Source organism: Orycteropus afer, unplaced genomic scaffold (assembly GCF_000298275.1).
Source record: "Orycteropus afer afer isolate SDZICR_OR568_19922 unplaced genomic scaffold, OryAfe1.0 scaffold00168, whole genome shotgun sequence".
In the NCBI taxonomy this organism is placed as follows: domain Eukaryota; kingdom Metazoa; phylum Chordata; class Mammalia; order Tubulidentata; family Orycteropodidae; genus Orycteropus; species Orycteropus afer.
Genome location: NW_006921755.1, coordinates 4,448,072 through 4,468,944, shown reverse-complemented (window position 1 = coordinate 4,468,944; position 20,873 = coordinate 4,448,072). Strand labels below are relative to the sequence as shown.

General features: G+C 37.8%; 1 protein-coding gene across 1 annotated transcript in view; it reads right to left on the bottom strand.

Annotated features, from left to right (window-relative positions):
* MECOM (MDS1 and EVI1 complex locus) overlaps positions 1-20,873 on the bottom strand; it is a 380,507-nt gene that overhangs the window by 30,089 nt on the left and 329,545 nt on the right. Inside the window, exons 3-7 of the mRNA XM_007946650.1 lie at positions 18,800-18,902; positions 15,302-15,518; positions 9,602-9,749; positions 7,332-7,485; positions 1,549-2,905 (exon numbers count right to left, since the gene is read on the bottom strand). Of these exons, the coding sequence (XP_007944841.1) occupies positions 1,549-2,905; positions 7,332-7,485; positions 9,602-9,749; positions 15,302-15,518; positions 18,800-18,902 (1,979 nt within the window). The remainder of the gene's footprint in view (positions 1-1,548; positions 2,906-7,331; positions 7,486-9,601; positions 9,750-15,301; positions 15,519-18,799; positions 18,903-20,873) is intronic.

Here is a 20,873-nt window from a genome sequence, read left to right as displayed (position 1 = left end):
CCTCAGAAGGAAGGTTGGGCAATCCTACTTCCATAGTGATACTGCCTCAGAAACCCAAGGAGGGGTCGCTATGAGTCGGGGCCGACTCAACGGCACATAACAACAACAACAATAATATTGAGGAAATGTGAAAAATGAGGAGTCACTAAATTGGAGGCATTTGTGACAAATTAAGTACCTTTCCATCCCAAATGTAGACAGGAATTCTTGGTGGTTTGGGAATCATATGGGCAGGGTGAATTTTGAAAGATAAAGCCATTCTCTAACAAGAAGATGTTCCCCCAATATTCATTACATTTTTCCATATTTGAGAGGAAGGAAGTTTCTAAGCATACTCTGAACCCTGCTAGCCACTCTGTGAGGTGGAAGTTTCTTCTTTTAGATGCCACTACTGATAAGCATGGCAGGTGAAGAGGATGAAGATAGGAAGAGATGTATAAAACTGTAAATCTTTCTGCTTTAGAAATGGTTGTTATTCTATTTTCCTAAGCACTTAAGAAGATGACATCATGGGTTGAATTAGTTTCTTTTACCCTATATTTAAACACGGTTGAATAAGTACACTTTAAAAATAGAATAAAACCAGCTATCATTTCTTGAAATTTTCCTTCTCCTGTGTGTTTTAATACACCATTTCACTTCTTGAAGTAAACGATATTATTCATCCATTTTATGGATGGAAAAAAAAAGGTCTATGAAGTGGAAAATTGAGATTTCAACCCAGGTCTGACTCCGTAACTTGGGTGTGGTATAATGGCAGGCTTGAGACCTTAAGTGAGACTGACATACCCGAGAGAAGCCAGAAGTTAAGAGGAGGATTATCGTTACTTATCCCATCTGAAGGAAACTCTATCAATCTGAATAGGCAAATGAGCATTACAGATCACTGCCTCTGAGGCTTTTTAATACAAAGTACAAGTTTTAGCCAAAGAATTTTTGGATGCATCAAAGGAAACTGGAATAATGAATGCTAGAATCCCTCATTAAACAGAGACATGTTTTTTAAGCTGACCATTCACATTATACATAAACATTTTTGTGGTTACTATTTCATTTACTAGGGGCTCCTAAGAGATTTATTTAGAAACAGAATGTGACCAGTACTTATTAAGAATGTGTTGGTAGGTTAACAAAGATTTGATTCTTACTGTTATATATCCCATCTTATTCAAAATACCCTGGTCCACTTAAGTACCCACACATTCAGAAGTCCCGTTCTTCCCCCACTTGACAACTTGTTTAAAATATGGCTTTCCCATATTTTCCACTCAAAAAAAAATTGTTTAAAAATAAATTTATTGTCAAGAGAAAAAAAAAATTCTGTGAACCTATTTCAAACCTCTAACTTCAGAGACATAAAAAAGTCCAAACCTAATGTGCCAACTTTCGGGGTCGGGGGGATGGGGCGGGGAAGTTACTAGATCAAACAAGTTCATTCTCTGTTTAATAATAATGATAAAAATGATTTGTTAAAAACCCTAAGTTTAGAGAGTAAAAACCACGTTTCCTACATAAGTTCACATTTAATTGTCTCTTGTCCACCCTTACCTGTAAATAGGGTCCATAAAGAAAGGAGTAGGTCTAGCATGCTGCAAGGAGCCATGCGATGCTGGTCTTGGTTCTACAGTGCTTCCTTTCTTTTCTCCAAACACATGGTTTTTTCGAGGCTCAGTCAGCTTTGTCCCACTGGCTCTACTCCTACTGCCCATACTCAGATCCAGGGGCTGGTCTTGGCTTGTGGCAGGCGTCGCTGAAGGCTTGGAGGGCACTGGAGTCAAGGGCTTCTCATCTTTTCTCTTAGTGGTGAGATCAAAGGGAGACTCAGAGCTTCCCTTCTGCAGTTTCTTTACTTCACTTGGTGATTGGGGTTCCATTTTCAAAGGTAACGATCCCAAGTCTCTATCAGGAAATGGGTACATTGATTGAGAGAATGCTGGAAAAAATGGGAGGGGAAACATGGAAGGGTAAGGTAAAGCTCCAACTTTTTTGTCTTGCAGCCCCACCAGTCCTGTTGAACCAAAGTATTTTTCAGCAATAGAAGCAATAGCCTTTATAGAATCATTCACAGCTCCTGACACCGCAGTTTGCTCCTCTAAAGATGGTGAAAAAATGGAATGATTGCTGTATTCTTTCTTATTATTTATTGAAGCCAGATTCTGAAGAGGGCTTACTTTGTCTTTGAACATTTTACCATTTTCTTTAAATTTCTCTTTATCACTTTCAATGTCACTTTCCAGATCAGAGCCCGAGGTTGTTTCCAGGTCACTGCCACTTGGCGTACTGACATCATCAAGGTCACTACTCTCTGACTGGTCACTGATTTTCTCAAGGGGCCTCTCTTCAGAGGACCTCTCGGGCTGGAGCTCCACTGGCTTATTGTCCCCTATAGGTGGGTGTTTAGATAGTGCCTTCAAAATATCCTGTGTAGCTGGCAGTATCTGAGGATGTGTCATGAGGGGACTTTGACTTTTGTTTGTCTGTTCAGTACTTGATAGTCCTTTAACAGGAGAACTAGCAGGTATCAAAGGAGGCCTGTGGTACAAGCCGGAAGGAAACAGACCAGGGAAGCTAAAAGAAAATCCAGGAGTTGTTGGAAAGGTAAGACCAGCAGGATGCCTATTGGCACCAAAATAGTCAGCAAGGCCCGGGTTGGCATGACTCATATTAACCATGGACGTTTTATCCATAGCTGGGGTTCCAGGAAGTGAAATGCCTTGGCCAAAAAATCCACCTGCCGCAAAATGGTTCTTGCCCTCACAAAACCTCCTGTGTTTATTTAAGGAAGACGTAGTGCTGAACATTTGTCCACAGTCTTTGCACTTGATTTGGGTTCTGCAATCAGCATGCATGCGCTTATGACGACAAAGGTTTGAAAACTGAGTATAGGATTTATGGCAGACCTCACCTGTGTGCAAACAACAAAAAAGAATCTCAGGCTTTATGGCATTGGCTTCTGAATTTAGCAAGTATCACAATTGGTTTACCCAAAATTTCAATCAGGAAAGCCAGAAAAAGATGTTGGAGGTCCCAATCTGGGTGCCCCTAACATAGAAAACCCCATTTCACTAGATTCCAAAGCAAGGCATCCAACCTGACAAATGTCTTGAGGCAGCACAAATATTTCATATCTATATATAAATATTCTGTCATCCCCACTGCACAATATTTTGCGTAATATTTGTGTATTTAAATCTTGATGGAAAAGTCAAATTCCCACATGCGATGATTCCCCACCCAATCACCATACCAACAGAATCTTAAAATTAAAGCCTTAACGTAGGTTAAGCATAAAACATAACACAACATTCTGGACGATTTGAAGCATTCTAGGTTGTAGGCATCAAAACAAAATAAAACGGACTTTCCCTTGGCCAAAAGCTTCACCTTTATTCTTTCTCCCCTTGGGGAAAAGCCTGTGACTGGTCTACCATTATTTAGTTTGTATTATATCATACACTCTCATCATTCACACATCAAAGCCACACAACAATGCACATTGTGTATTCTGAGACATTTTTAAAAATCATTTTCATGATTTGAGAAAGACTGACATAATTTACAATGGCTCTATTTTAAGCCCGCAAAGGAAACTAAATTGAATGTAGTCCATCCTGCATTGTTGATTCCCATGAACTGTGATCACGTCCTCTGACTTCCCCTCACACCAGTGGTTGTGCTAACCTTCCTGCATTTATGAAACCCCCGTCCTTGGGAAACATGACCACTTGCTGTCATATCTTCCCCGTTTATCTCAGAGCTTGACTTCTATGTGTTAGAGGCAACTATTACAAGCAAGGGAGTGTACTTCAAATGCTCTAATCCAGTAAGAAGGACCCTGCACTGCATGCAGCTGTGAAATATTTCTCTTCATCAAGTATTGGCCAATAAAATACAATATCTTCCTCCTCAGATATGTATAAACATATCCAAATATATTTTGAGGTCAAGTTCCACAATCCTCAAGAACTTCTTTTATAGGTTAGAATCTTTCACAGGATTTTTCCTCACTCACAGGCCACAGGATTATTCTGTCTCTCCATTTCCTAGGCATCATGTTTTTGTTATACCTTAGTGGAAATGAGTCCACTTTAATTGTGAGGTTACTATAATGTCCTGCACACATTTAATATATGCAGGAGCATGATTTGACTTGCTGATAGTTGTTGAAACAAATTAAGAAATTAAATTGAAGACAAATACAACATTTAATGATTTCATGTGATCACTGCCTTTAAGTGAAGTACTACTGAACTCTTAAGTAAAAGCAATAATAATTTTTTCTGAAAAAAATCATGCAAAGATGATTTGATAGACCTTCACTCAAGCAAAAATCACCTAGAACTTGAATTATCCCAAAAAGGAAGTACAGTGTGATTGCATACATGTTTCTTTTACTAATGAAGATTAAAATGTAGTGCTGTAGATATCAATGTGCTTGGTAATAGCAAAGGAGCCTTCAGTGATGGGATGGCTCATGACTTTATAGGGACTGTAATGTGTTTTAATGGGAAGAGAAAATGTGGGTGATTTCTTTCCAAATTATTCTACCGGAATATATTGACCAGAATCTGCTTTAAAAAGTATATACTATTCAACCTACACCAAAAATATGTACACTACTTACATACTTTAACACACATAATTTTACATAATTAAGACCATATGATGGAGAGAAGAAAACACTTTCACTAGATACACTAATCCTATTCAGCTTTGAGCAATGATAAGAAATAGCAAATAAAATGTTACTGGAGTTAAAAAGTGCACTCATGAGGAAAGCAACACCTTTCCTCTGTCTGAGCATTCAAGGGAGTTGAGATAATGTTTTGATGGGTATTAAAACAAGGAGTATGTTTCTGAAAGGCCTGTGATTGTGTGTGTGTGTGTACAGGGAAATGCTTTTTTCTACACTTCTTTCCAAGAAAATATTCTTGGAATTTTACAATGGGATGGATTTAAGAAAATCAGGATCTACTCTCCACTGGAGTAATAGAAGGTGCACTTGACTTTCCTGGTTGCACACTGTTGTTACACGGATGAGCAGCATCGGTGTCTGGTGGCAAGAACATGGAGGATGGGATGTCCCCGTAGGCAGAGACTTTGCTTTCATTACTTGAAGTCCTGGCCTACCACAAACCACAAGGCCTCCAGGTAAATGGGTTCAATTGATGTTGAAGGCTATATTCTACTATAATTTTCTCAGTAATAAGGAATTAGGCAGCAGTTAAAGTTGCATTTTTTCTACTTATTAAACAAATTAAGAGGTTATTTTGAATATAGGCAGCCTATTAGAGCATGTGGTTTCTATTTGGGAAGGCTGGGGATTTCTGTAAAGGCACTGAATAATTACCTTAGCACTGGTGACTTTGGGCTCAAGCTTGGTGGTACACTGTAATAAGAGACAGTTGTCATAAACACACCAGTGGGGGTAAATCGTGGTGTGTGGCCTTCTGGTGAGAAACCGATATCAACTCTAGACAAACCTCCTCTACTCCAAATTCCCCACACCAATTCCTGACCCTTAAGCTCTTTTGTTCTGAAGTTACAAGGCTATTATTCATAATTACTCCATGGTTCTCTGCGAGATTTTATATTTGAAAAATGGCATCTGCTATTTAAATTTTACCAATGGATTATTGAAAATATATTCATGAGAAATAGCTTACTCAATCTGATTGAAAAGGGACACCCTATAGCTTAGTAAAGTAGAACATCTCATCTGATTTCAACACAAAATTCCAGTTCTCAAAATCTGAGAAAATAGGAATCCATATTTTCTGACTTTTGCTTTAAATAATAACACATCAAATAAGTGCTCATGATTCATTGTGGTCTATTTCACTGTTTTTTCTCACCAGGATATAATAAAGTTATTAAAATTTATTTCCGATTCTCAGAAACTATTTAACACTGTCTGCTTACAGCACTTCCAACTACATTTTTAGGGCATTACAGCCTAGATTCAGGAATGTCTTTCTGAGATAAGAAGTCTGAAGTTTCTATTGTATACTTTATTTCCCGTGACTTTCAACAGAGCTTCCCCCGGGGAGACTAGAGCACCCTTTTGTTTATCTGTGATAGCTCCTCACTCCACCCAGGGAACAGAAGACCATATGAGTAAACATGGCTCTAGTATGAGCAAGGAAGGGAAAGTAAAGCTCTCCTGGTACTTGGAAGCTCAAGAGAAGACTATGTCAAGGCAAAGAGGAGGAAGATTAGTCTCTGACATCTATAAGTTGGCAACAAAAACTATTATTTTTTTCCCCATCAGGTTCAGTAGTAGTGTCTTATACACCGAATTCAAACTATCAGGCATTTGTCAGAAAAACTGTTTTGCAAGGGGTTCCCAAGTCAGAGGCTTTGCCAACTATTCAGTATGCTTCAACCAATTCTGTGCATATCTGGGTCCAAAATCAATCTTGGACTTAGTATTAATAGCATAACTCAATGAGTCATTGTGTTCATATGCCCAGCCGAGTAATGGATCAAAAGAAACCTGGAATTACTGCCCAGATGTACTGAGAACAACTGATTTTCCTTATGAAATAGTTCAACACAATACATAATACAAAAGTAGGTAGATGGAAGAAGAGACAAATGAAGGCTCGGTTTTACTTTATTTGAACTGTGTTACTAAAGTGCTTTGTACAGGGACATTCTAAGTAGGTGGTCAGATTGCATGTGCCCTGAAAACATATTGCCTGTAAATTTGCTTTAGTACAGTGGATAAGAGAAGCAGCGTGTCCAGAATCAAAGTGAAAATGTTCTGCTTTTCAAGTAATGGAGACCAACCAACCCGAAGCCTGTGATCAGTAACAATGGATAATTAAAGGGCATTTTATTCCCTTCTCTCTACACACACATACACTCACACACATATACCCAGTCATAAGCCTACTTGCCAGGTGGGGTTCTTCCAGCTCTTTCTGATCCAGAACAGGTTTTTATCACTTCATCTTGTTTAGTGATATCTGCTATTTGCTGTTTTACAAAGCCATGAACATTTACAGTGTGAGACAAATCTGGTTGTCTCTATTAAATTCTACAACTGGGGGAGGCTTCCCTTTCATTATTTAATGACTTTTCTTTTCCCTACCTGTTATTGATTTCATCTAAAAGAAAACACCCCAGGGATCATAGACAAAACATCATGGATCTGGTCATAAAAGATTTCCTTGTAATAGAAAATAGTCCTACTGGATTGGACCATAAATAGCTAATGTGGTACCCCCGCACCCTCCCAATGGCCATGCATGGCCACTCTCCTGATCACAGTGCCTTTCTGAGGAGAGACAGATGCAGGAAAGAGGGCTGGAGTGTTAAAAACTTACAGATAAAGGGCTTCACACTGCTGTGGATGTGCTTGTGTTGTTTGAGGCCCGATGAAGTGGCAAACGTTTTGCCACACTCCGGGCAAGCGTGGGCCCGGGCACCAACATGCTGAGAGCGGATGTGCCGCTGAAGGTTGCTAGGGTCCGTGAAAACCTGCTAGGAAATGAGTACTGATTAATCAAGAAACTTAACTCAAAGACACAAAAAGAAGACCAGGAATGACTCAACAATGAATGGTGGGTTGTGTTTGTTTGTTTACTTGTTTTCTTCAGAGCCCAACAGAAATTCTTAACTAGAAAGGTAGTTCTCCTCTGGGTGGCTGTTGCCATGTGGTCGATTCTGACTCCTGGACACCCCACATGTGCAGAGTAGAACTGCTCCAGAGGGTTTTCAAGACTGCTACCTTTCAGAAGCAGATCAAAGGACTACTTTCCCCAGCATGTTTAAGTAGTCTTGAACCGCCAACCTTTCGGCTAGTGGTGGAGCCCTTAACTGAGCCACCCAGGGACTCTTCCCCTACGGTGGTTGTTGCTGCGTGCTGTTGAGTTGATTCTGATTCACTGTGATCCTGTAGAAGAGAGTACAACTTTCCCAGAGGGTTTCTTAGGCTCTAATCTTTATGGGATCAGATTGTCAGGTCTTTTCTCTCATGGAGCAGCTGGTCCGTTCGAACTGTGACCTGGTTAACAGCTGAGTGCTTAACCTTTCTGCCACCAAGGCTCCTCTTCTCTAGGATTTGTTGTTGTTGTTATGTGCCGTTGAGTTGGACCCAACTCATAGCGACCCCTCCTTGAGTTTCCGAGGCAGTATCACTACAGAAGTAGATTGCCCCATCTTCCTTCTGAGGAGTGGCTGGTGGGTTTGAACCGCCAACCTTCTGGTTAGCAGTCAAGTGCCTTAGGCACTACGCTACCAGAGCTCCTTTCTCTAGGGTAGTGACTATAAATTATTCAACTCTAGAACCTTAGTGGAGTCCTTGGTGTTGCAAAAGGTTAATGTGCTTGGCTGCTAACCAAAATGCTGGAAGTTCAAGACTCCCCACAGTTATGTCAGAATAAAGGCCTGGTGAGATCTACTTTTGAAAAATCAGCCATTGAAAATCCTATGGAGCAGAGTTCTCCCTGACACAGAATGAGATCTCCATGAGTCAGAATCAACTCAATGGTCAGTGTTTATTTATATTCTTAGCACAGCGTATATATAGGTATCAGTTGAACAAAATAACAAATGGCAGCATCAGGCCAGCAAAGTCCTTTTTGGTCCCGTTTAGAGTTATTAGAAATAAACAGTAAAATTCTAGCCACACCATTATTAAAACTAGTGTGCTATTTTCATCCTTTAAACAAAGACACATTATGTATAAGACTTGAGGGCATTTGACTAAAGTATCCTAATCTATTTTAAAGAGGTCCCGGAAGGATTAAATTCTAACACTGTATTTCAGTAAATTACCATTAAGCTAAAATCATTTCCTTGGACAAAGATATGGACATTGTACTAAAGGAATGGAAAGCCACCCACATAACTGAGAATAAAAATGTCTCTAAAGATAATTTCAAATGTCACAATTCCCAATGGCATGAAAAAAGATACTCAAATACTACAAAAACTTTATTTTTGGGAATAGAAAGCAACTTATTGACACCAGAACATCTTTTTTCTTAATTGAGGAACATGCATATAAAAAAATGTGAATGACTGTTACCATATACAGAGTTACAGTCCGCGTGGATTGCTTTGATTTTACCCTTAGGTTCTTTAGCATCAGCCACTAAGGCAGAGGCTCTCCACTTTTTAATAAGAACCAAGTCATGACTTATGGAGGAGACTTGTACAGAAAAACCTGCAAATTTAGGAGTCTCTCGTTCTTTCTGAACAGGCATTCAGACACTGTATATGACTTCCTCACAAACTATTAAAATAAATTAGTAATGTACACTGGATAAAATTTTCATTCTCCATAAGGCTATAAAACAACCCCATGCTGGCAAGTCAGTAGCGGAACCAGGAATTTGCTAAGGATGTCTGACACCTAGCTCTGGAACTCACCATTAAGCCTCACTTCCTCCCTTACAAAAATAAAAGGATACCCACTAAGTGTTTTTATACACTGCACTAATGCCTTTTAGCATACAACACTCAGACTATTTTTCTCAGGATATTTATAGTCTCCCGTCTTAAGGCTTGCTTTTATATATTGTAGCAAGTGATGGATTAAGACAGAGCAGGATGACAGAGAGAGGTCAAGTAGCCTACAAATTCACTGTACCTTGGCACAGTTTTCACATTCATAGTGCTTTCCACTGTCATGTGACATCTGGTGGCGAATTAAATTGGACTTCCAGTTAAATGCTTTGGGACACTGATCACACTTGTATTCCCTCTCTTCAGTATGTGACAACATGTGTTTCTCCAGGCTGTTAAGAGAACAATTGATTCAATAAGACATGGTGACAAAGAACACATTCATAAACAGAATGTCATTTTATAACTAATCCAACAAGCAATTAAAGAAATAAGAAGGAAAAGGAGTTGAGGTGAGGAGGAGGAAAGAGAAGAAACAGGCTTGCCACAGACAAAAGAACATTTTTTGTTTCCTAGACTGTGTCTCTCACCAATACAGAGAAGTGCCTCTGTTAAAACAAAGTAAGCTTGATACACCTAACAAGGATTATCTGCCAACCTAGGGCCACAGCAAGCAAGTTCTGGACTCACTACACGATTCTAAGAGCAACACCTATTATTAGTACCTGCTTGATTAAAAAATAAACACTCAACCAGAAAATGTTTAAGAACACGTGAACAGGAATTCTGTCTAATGTAGCTAACCTCTAGATTCAAAGAAGGACTGTTGATTCTTTCCTCATCATTATATGGGAAAAGTGAGCTAACTAGTCAATAAGTAACTTCTCAGTATGACCTTACGATAGACACATGAATGGGTAGATGGATGGACAAACATACATGCATTATATACACACATATAACATACATATACACACACAAATATAATACATCTATTCAATATATATTATATATAGGTATATAGGTTGAAACAAAACCTTTAAATTAAGGATGAAAGATTGCATATAATATTTTAAGTGAATACACCATCAAACCTCTCAAAAGAAAAACATGGCTAGAAGTTTCTCACAGACATAGTTTCTCTATGCTTTAAAGCTTCGAATGTTTTCCCTTCTCAAATGTTCTCCTCCCTTTTCTAAAAATTGTATATGAAATCTGTATGAATGCAATGAAAAGCAAATATGATAATGGCTAAGTTTAATATTCAGAAGATGTTTGTAACACACTTGTTGATTAATTACACATACACACCACATACTCAACACTTTAAGTTACTATCCCTATTAAAATAATGGGAAGTCCTTGGATAAATGGCTAATTTCAAATCTGAAGCAGGAAATATACAAAATGGACACTGACCATCTGTTACATCAAAAACAAGAAAGTTATAGGCCTTATCAACAAAATTAGGGTGACAAATTGAAGAGGCTCCCACTGTCCAAAGATGGGGCAACTTAGGTATTAGAAAAATAATAAGACTTTTTACAGTAACAATATTCAAAAGCACACAAACAGCACCTCATTGGTCACCACTGGAAGACACTGGGAACCCAAATCTTTATTGTGAAAACTGATAAAGGCAAAAACTGAGGTGCATGCCCCCTTCTCCTATATGCCTAGCTTTTCCTGTTTGGTTACCTGGAGGGGTAGCCAAATAGTTGACGAGGGAAAGTTCTCTGTATAGGAATAACCCAGATAATAAACGTTAAAAGAATGATAAAACCGGAATGCAACTATTTTATAGCACCTAAAGAATTAATGAATCTAGGCAATCCATTGTTCTTCTCCTGACAGAAATAAATGACACCATCAATGAGATATTCTTGCTAAACCTTGAATCTGTATCTGACTGAGTCTTGGGAATGTAACTACCAGTTTACAGGAAATACAGGGCATGGAGAAAGATGCTAAACTACACAAAGGGGATAGAATCATCAGAATTCAGACAGGAGGAATTACTACAGGAACAGCTACTCAGTTTCTTCTATAAAAAAAAACTGGACTGAGAGGGAGAGAGAGAACAGAGCAACAGACACACTGACTGGGGGTACCTATAGATTAAAAGAGACATAAAAGGTAGGTCAACCAATTGCAATGTATGGGTGTCATTTTTATTTTAATTCGAGTAAAAAAACCATAAAAATAATAAGGTAACTTGCGAAATACAAACACTGACTGATTATTTGAAAATATTAAGGAATTATTTTAAGTGCAATATGAAATGTATATTTTAAGAGTCCTTACTGGTGGTGTAGTGCCTAAGGCATTTGCCTGCTAACCAGAAGGCTGGAGGTTCAAACCCACCAGCCACTACTTGGAAGGAAGATGGGGTAATCTACTTCTGTAGCGATACTGCCTCGGAAACCCAAGGAGGGGTCGCTATGAGTCAGAACTGACTTGATGGCAGTGAGTTTGGTTTTGGTTTTACTTTCCAGAAATCCGTATTTAACTATTTATGAATAAAATGCTATAATGTTCAGGATTTGTCTCAAATAATCCAAAAGGGGAATAGCTGAGAAAACATTGGCCTGTGGGTAATTACTGAAGTTGAGTGATGGTGTAGGGGTTTTATTGTACCATCCTCTCTAGTTTTATATATGTTTGGAATTTTCATAATAAAAAGTTATTTACAAAAACCAATCAGTATGGAAGTGTTTTTTCTTCTCTATGTTTTAGTTCTCTGTGAGACGAAGACTCTGAGTATCAAATAAGACTTCTATTGACCTAGAAGATATCACCCAGTGATTGTGAGGACTGTGTGTGTGAGATTGTGTATAGAGTGCTGTGCCAGTTCTCAAATCCTGATAAATTTGAAAGACCTTTCCCACAGTTTTTCTCTTCTTCAGCTTCCTCCCTACAACTCTATTCATATTAACATGTGAACTTATTTTTCCTCACCATGAGTCAGTTGGGTTGGGAACGCTACTCTATTTGAGTATAAGGAATGATAACTCTGTGAACAAAAGCTTCCAAAAGAGTACAGGTGTGTGGAGTCATAAGAAAGTCCCTATCCTTATCTACAATATGTAATCCTCTATTCCTTACAGAAGATGGGATATTAATAAAAGAGTTAGGAGTAAGATATCAACAGTTGCAGTTGACAAGAGACATCCTCCAAAATCATTGTACTGCATTGTTATTCTAAATGATCATTCTTAGCAACCCATAAAAACATAGCATTTAATGGTATATATTCCAATATGCTATATGTAAAATCATAAACTCTGAAATATAATGTCAAAATGTTGGCTATACAGTAAGTCTTATTCCTGACAGATAGCTCCAATGAAATGATATAGTTTTAAGTGTGTATTTTGAGTACACAGTCTTTGGAGATAAAAAGAAGATAGCAAAGAGAATTTCCTTTTCTTTGCAGAAAATTCATACTGTCAATGGAATTATAAGCTATCAGCTAATCAGTAATAGGAAAAACAGAAAAAAAGACAAGTGTTTCCTGATAAAGCAAATGTGCCTTGCTTTCGTAAGCATGAATTAATCAAATCAGTCATTAATGTGACTTCACTTCTCTTGGAACATTTTCCCAACCTACAGAACTTTGCTCAGCATTCTGGGTTCTTGCCATCTTTTGCATATAAACCTTTGTTTCTTGGTCCTTTTTCTCAATAGCTTGCCTTTTCTCAATATTTACATAAATGATAGAATACAGAACAATACACTCACATCAAGATAGTAATTTTAATTTTCATTTGTTTAAAATATAAAGCAAGAACATAGCATTCAATAACATGGGAAATAGTCAGGGAATGCAGGTTTTGCACGTGGCTTAGATATATAATTTATAACCAAAAATTCCAGTTCAAAATGACATGCTATTTCAGTCAAGCTAGTTTACTGAAAGTGAGCTTTGAGTGTTACACAATGCCAGATCTTTCGGTTTCCTTATTGTTTTCCAATGGATGTTTAACTGAGTCAACTAAACTGACAATGGGTTTCAGCATTAAATAGAGTTGATTCAGACTTAATTTTACAGCTAGTCAGATGAAGAAGCTTTCTCAACCTAAGAAATGTCACTATACCCTGTTAGTAGGAAGTCAGAATTATATTGTAGTGTTCTATTTGCCAACTTTTGTTTTATAATGCAGTCTATAATTTTTGGTTAAAAAAAAAATGAAGGAAATATACTTAATCTCTGACCACAGAGAGATTGTTTTATAGCATAAATACTTTTCCAACCATTGGTATTTATTATTTTCCTTTTGTTTTTTAATTTGGACATGATTGTGTTTATGGAAACATGCTATGACGTTTGTTGATTCTGAATCCATGGTTTAATGAATCATGTATAACACTTATATTCTATGCAGATTTTATCACTCATGATAAAAATGAGTGTAAAGGGTGCTGAGAAAGCCCTCTTATTTCACAAAATGTTTTCTCACAGCTGAATTATGCCTGAATTTGCAAATCTAGATTCGTACTTTTGACTCAGTCTCTACAAGGAAAGGGTTATACTTGCCACCTTTTTAGTTTTATATGCCTTAAAGTGAATGGCTATGACATGAAATCCTTTGCTTGAAAAGGCCTAACCAGGAGAAGAGGATGCAAGGCAAAAAATGGAGAAACACAGGGGTGGGGAGTGGGAGAGAAGATGGCACCTAGGAAGGAAAGGAAACAAAATGAGAGCTTCAGATAGGCATAGTGTCAAGGACAAACTATGTAATCCACACATTGGAGTAAGGCCAGTTGATATACTACCAGCTCACATAATACCTATTCAAACACAATGATGTAATGTTCATTTGAAGTTCTGATTACAGCAAAATAATGCATACAATTACTAAAAGTGTTTGTGGAAAAAGCCAAAAACCATTAGCCAGAAAAGAAAATAAAACAAAACAAAAAAAACCCTACTTATGTACATCTCAGAATCTGAAAGAACCATTTTATAGCATAATTATCAATACAGTGTGCGAAGGGGTAGTCTCCAAGGTAGGTTTGTTTTCTTTAATAGAAATAAAAAATGTTCTTGAATTAAATGCAAAGGGCTACAAAGAGTTAATATATCATTGAGATACAATTTCCATTTTGTTAAAAGATAAAATAAGTATTAAAGGGTTACTTCATTAAAAAACAAAAAACAAATTCACTGACGTTGAGTCAATTCAACTCATAATGACCCCTCCTTGGGTTTCTTAGGTGGTACTTCTATGAAGTTGATTGCCCAATCTTTCTTCTGAGGAGTGGCCGGCTGGTGGGTTTGAATCACCAGCCTCCTGGTTAGCAGTCAAATGCCTTAGGTACTACACCACCAGAGCTCCCTTATTTCATTTAGCGTCATGTTTATTTTTTCCTTCTAGAAAATTCAGCACTTTCATCATTGAACATGCTTGCTCTTATTCTTCTATATATATACAGTTTGGATAAATAGTTGGAAATTAAATTAATGGGTTACAGTGATCTTCCAGAAGATCATTTCTTTTTCATTATGTGAGTACGAGAACCAGTCTTTTTTTTTTTTTTAATCATCATGGAAATATTCCTAGAGGTGAAGATGCTGTTTCTTGGCACTTGAATGCTTTAATTGCCATGACTGTTGTTCCAGCACTTTTGGTTTTCTCTAAATCTTAATTGACTACAACGTTAAGCTTTCAGTTCCTGATAACATTATTTAAATAATAATATAGCATATTATTTTCGATCTGGCATCAAAATAATTCCAATTTCATTATAGATATTTCTATAGCTGGGCATTTCTGGAGGCTGGGCAGTGGGGCAATGAACTCTGAATATGTCACTAACACACTTGCCTGGATCACTATACTTCCAAAATTTCCCGTCTGCATAAATTCTCAAAATTCAGCATAATAATATTTTATTGCAGAGCAAATAAATAAGTTTGGTGGTACAAGAGGCCATTTCTAACCTTTGCAAATCAGGAAACACTTGGTCACATTCCTTACACTCCTGGATTGCATGTATCTCTCGGAGATCATTCTCACTTTCGAGTTTTTGTTGAAAGTCATCTTCTACCATTGAAAATGCTGAATGAGGAGTACTGCATGGGAACTTTTGGTGGTCTGCTAGTTCAGCTTTGGATTCAAAGAGCTGGTCACAGTCCTCACATCGATATTGCCGTTCTTCTGTGAAAATAATATAGGTGTTACTAGTATTGGGAAGTCAAGAAATGCCACCACCAATCAGGTTCACAGGCTATTACAAGTAACAATGATCGCTTACTGAGCATCTCTATTTCCTCAAACCTGTACATGGATTATTGATCTTCCTTAAAACTTGATAATGAGGAATTACAACGTCAGATTTTTAATACAATTTCAAATGAGGGAACTGATGCTCAGATAAATAAGCTGTCAGGCATTCTAAGGCTAAGTTGTTGTGCTAGCATTGGAAGCCATTTCTGTCCAATATACTTCTCACGATGCCCTGTTGCTAGGAAAAAAAGACAAGTGTTTGTCTTTTTTCTGAGGTGGTCAGTAAACTAGGAAATACTTTCACATCCATCATTACTTATCATGGGACACAGGTTGTTTTTAGTACCTGCTTAGTTAATTAATGGTACATCAAGATCAGTTCTAAATGCCATAGCTTTGTCAAATGGCAAACATAGCATGAATCTGTACTTTACATTGGTGAGATAAAGGCATGCTAGTAGTGAGGACTAGAGTTAACAAAGTTATAACATGTCAGGCAGTGATGGTATTGTTTCTGTTCTTTCCATCTGAATAGGTTTTAGCCTCCAGGGTTTCATGAGACCACACTATGCACAAATCACATTGATATAGATGCAGAAGTTTTTAAAACGAAAGATGCTGAAAATACGCAGGGCAAACAACATGATACATAATCCCTGTTGTAAACCTACAGCCAAGGAAGTTACTCTTCAATGGTTGATTGACTGGCTCAATGTTTTTAATGGCATATTTTAGTCACCTACAAAAGCTAGGCATTACTCTAGGGAATGAATAGATAAGAAACTTACCGAAAAGGAGATACACATGTGAATAAACAGTATGATACATATTATGATACATTTATGTATAGGACATAAGGGAGCCCAAGAACAACATGTCTAATCCATTTCAATTAGGGGAATGGGGTTCAGAAAACTTTGGTAACAAGTAGAATCAGCCAGGTACAGAAGTGGGATGATGGAGGACATTTCAGGCAGCAGGAATAGCCTGTACCAACGATGAAGGTAAGAAAGAACAAGGCAAGACTTTGGGAATGTAAAGTTGTAGTAAAATACGAACAGGGTTTATAGAGTCATGTAAGAAAGAAGCAGGAAATGAAATTAGACATCAGGGTGGCAGATCCTGGGTGTGTTTTGAGGTTCAAAATAAGAAGGGAACATAATGTTGGAAAGTAAGAAATAGACATGCTGTTTAGAAGAGTCTCCTCTGGCAGTGAGTGTGAGAAGCCAAGCAAAAAGGCCAAATGGGAGGCTGCTGTTGTAATTGATACATGATACCAGTTTAGTCCAAACTAAACCATATCAGTGGGGCCAGAAGGGTAAAGACATTAAGAACAACATTCATAGGTATTCTCTACTTTGGGTAAGAGGGTTAAGGAAAAGGAAAGTATTCTAAAATAAAACACTTCAGCACTAAAGACAGGATTCTCGATAATATTAATCAGATAATAAAAAAGTTTCCTGTAGATTGTAACACAATTCATATATTTGGCATCTAGATATAGATTCTTACCCAGCAGCCTAAACACAAACAGAACCTCAAGACCACATGATACATGGAAAAGGTATAGGTCTCAGTGACAATAAGACCTTGATTTGAATGCTGACTCTGTCGCTTGGTAGCCATGTGGTTGTAGACAATTTATTTAGCCTTTTTGCCCCAGTTTCCCCATCTCCATCTGAAAAATGGATATAATTATTTTCTTTCAGGTTTAGTCTATGTACGAAAGATTACATGAGACAATATATGAAGAGTATCTAATATCTAGCATATAGGAGATGTGCAATATGTGAGAGATACGTTTAGTTTTACTTTCTCTTTCCTAGGGAAAGTTAAATCGTAGAAGTATAAAACACAGATCACTATTGAAACTTTAGAGGCATTGTACGTGGTACATGTATAGATATGATACATTGAAAACAAGATGGGGTTCAAAGGTCTTGTAAAGGCAGGTGATTTATGCATGGCAGCTCTGTAAGAATTGCCACTCTATTTAGTCTTGTTTCAGAATAGTGAACTTATAACTTATACCTTGAAAAATAATTGTTTGGAAACTTTTCACATGTAACATTACCAATGAAAGATGCCATTGTACTAGAGAAAGTGCAGTTCTACTTTTATCAGTCTAAATACTAGCACAGAGAACTGGTAAGAGTCCTTTCGCCTCCCCATTCAGGCTCAGACTCCAGAGGGCTGATTAAGAATTCTGGGTTGTAAAGCCATTTGTTTGTCAATTTCTGAAATGAAAACAAGTTCCAAAAAGGCTCCTCAAAATCTAACTGGTATAACCTATAAGAGGCAGAATGCAGTTAAGCCAAAGCAAAAAATGTTCCAGTGAAAGCCTAGCCAATAGTGCTCACTTCCTTCATGGAAAGCACAGAGAAGGCCTTCTCATCATGAACGCTGGAAGAAGGCGGTAGAGGGATCTCTTCTTCTCCAATAACAGAAGATAAGTAATCCTTCCTAGTCCTTCCAACTACAAAATGCTCTAAAGACATCACTAGAACATGTTGAAACCAAATCACATTCTATAAGCAGAGAAAATAAAAGGAAAAAACATTAAATTCTCACCCCAAAGATAGATATTAATACAAGCAGAATTGTCTCTTAACCTGTCCTGACCTTGCATTAATACTAACTAAAATTCTTTTGATGCTCCTTTCTTTTGATTTAGAAAAGGCCTCTGGAAAATAAAAATCACCCTGACTCTAAAGTTCCCTCCTCTTTATGTCTCTCCCAGTCAGCTCCTCTCCCACCCTCTACAATATGGTCATGCTTGGCTAAGATTGTGCTTGGGTTGAAACATTTTTCCCAGTAATAGAATATTAGATGGAAGAAACAGTCACTAGATTTATAAAAGCCCCAAATCAAGTTCCCTGGAATGACCTTTATGCAGTAGAGCATTCTCACTACAGTCTTAGGCATTGGCAAAAGGTTTAACCATGCGATGATCCCTCTGAGATTCTCTCAGCCCAAATATTCAGAAAAGCGTTTGACCTTCACTTCAGGGAAGCCCTCTGCTTACTTTAGCTTCATCATAATGTTAGCCAGATGTCAAACCAAGAAAACAGCCACACCGAGAGGAGGAGTTTGTTAAAACTGACACTGAGTAGACAGGAAACAAGCAAGCGCCAAGTGGGATGGACACATTCAGAAGCTACTTCACGTGCCCAAAAGAGGACGATGAGGGTGGCTGTGTGAACGGTACTAACCATGGATGTCCGGGGCCATCGTTTCATGGGAATAGTCTTCACTCTTCATGAACAGTAGGAGCTCCTCTCCTGGTGCAATGTCTGCGACTACTCTATAGAATATCTTCAGAAGACAAAAATGGGCGAGGGAAGGGAGAAAGAGATGTGAATATTAAGAAAGGGCAAAATATACACTAAGATAGCTGCACATTTTCTCTTACTTCAACAAACATCTTCCTTTTCATTTTCACTTTTATCAAAAGAAACGTGACTTCCTGTTACAGATAATGTAAATGAGCCCCATGGTGACAAACGGACAGCTGCCATTCTCATGCCAATTCACAAACCTTTTCCTATCCCACAAATCAATTTTTCTGAATGCAAGGCTTGCTGTGTCACACACACTGTGTGTAATGTTTAACAAAGACTCTCCTCTCTCGGAGTTTCTCAAAGCACTCTGGGGAGCCACACACATCCCGGAGTTGAACCTGTCTTGCATTATCCAGCAGTAGCCTAGCTAAAGCCAGTGGGGCTCAACTGCCTGCCTTGAGCGAGTTCTCAAAAGTGGCTCCTTTTCACCAATGTTTTGTTTTGTTTCTGGTAAAAATATAGGTAACACAGAATTTGCATTTCAATGACAGCAATGACACCATCGTTTTTTTAAAGTAATAATTTGGCCGGTATGACAAGGAATTATGACAGCAAAGACTCTAGAGAACATGGGCACAGTACAATACTTTGATTTAAAATATTAATTGTGCTCACCAATCATAGGTAGTGCTCTCATACCCAGGACTTATCCCACCCTCAGGTCCTAGCTTCTGATCTGATTCTTTGAAAGCAGGCATTATTCTGCCTTTTACTGATTCATTTTTCTGTGTGGTGTTGGTAACTGCGACTGGTGGTAGTGATTTCTATTGCTTTCTAGTAAAGCGCTGAGGAAAGGAAGGATTTAATTACATCTGTTAATGACAGATTGAAAGTAGTGGGGCAAATGGGGGGAAAAAACTACCTTGAAACTTTCAAGAGCTATCTGCCTACCTTTCCCCTAACCCACCATGTGCCCTTAGGCAAATCACTGACTGATTTACTTGTCCAGCCCCCCCCCCCATTTATAAAAGCATTTAAGCAAGAAAATCTTTAAGATGTTTTGTCATTTTAACATAAAGAATATTCTTAGCTTTTAATTTATTTTATATGACCATTAATTAAACAATAATTGTATATTATATAGAGGTTATAAAGAATAAGATGGTACTAATTATATTCTGCCAAAATCGCTCTGCAAAATGCCATGGCACTCATCACCTTGTAACCTCTTCTCCCTCTCCTCCAACATCACCAGCGAAGCATCTCGCATTCCATTCCCCTTTGTAAGGAGGTCCATAAACAGAATTTCAACCTTAGTGAGCCAAAAACCCTCAGATTCTAAATATTTGGGCAAGGCAGAAAAAGACACCACCACCACCATCAAAACCAGAAAGCACTGCTCAGTCTTAATCCAAGGGAAGAGGAGGGAGGAATTACAAAACACAAACTGGTCTACCTGACTAAGAAATGGAAAGAACATAGTCTTAGGACATATTGCCATCATTCCTCGGAAGGAAGGTTGGGCAATCTACTTCCCTAGTGATACCGCCTCAGAAACCAAAGGAGGGGTCACACTATGAGTTGAATTCGACTCAACAGCAGTGAGAAGGTCTCTTGAAAGATGAGTTGATGTTTTAAACTAAAAAAATTAAAATGCTATTATTTGAAGATCTCCTACTAAAATTTGTCTTGTAAGAGTGACAAAAATGCACATTAATTGTATTTACCTATTTATTTACTTATTGAAAAGTCAAGGACATCAAATATAAGTACGTGCTTTTTCATTCCAGTAGGTGGCTCTAAAGTCCAATTGTTTCTTTTTCTATAAAAGGACCAGAACCCAAATTATGCTAAATTCAAAATATAATCTAATGAGTGTCTTTCTCCTTAGTTTTCTGTTAAAATAAAGTAATTGTTTTCATTCAAGAGTAGTTTAACTACCTGAAGTTGGTTTATGGAAAATAATGCCAAATATAAAATATTGCTGTAATATGTTATAATATAA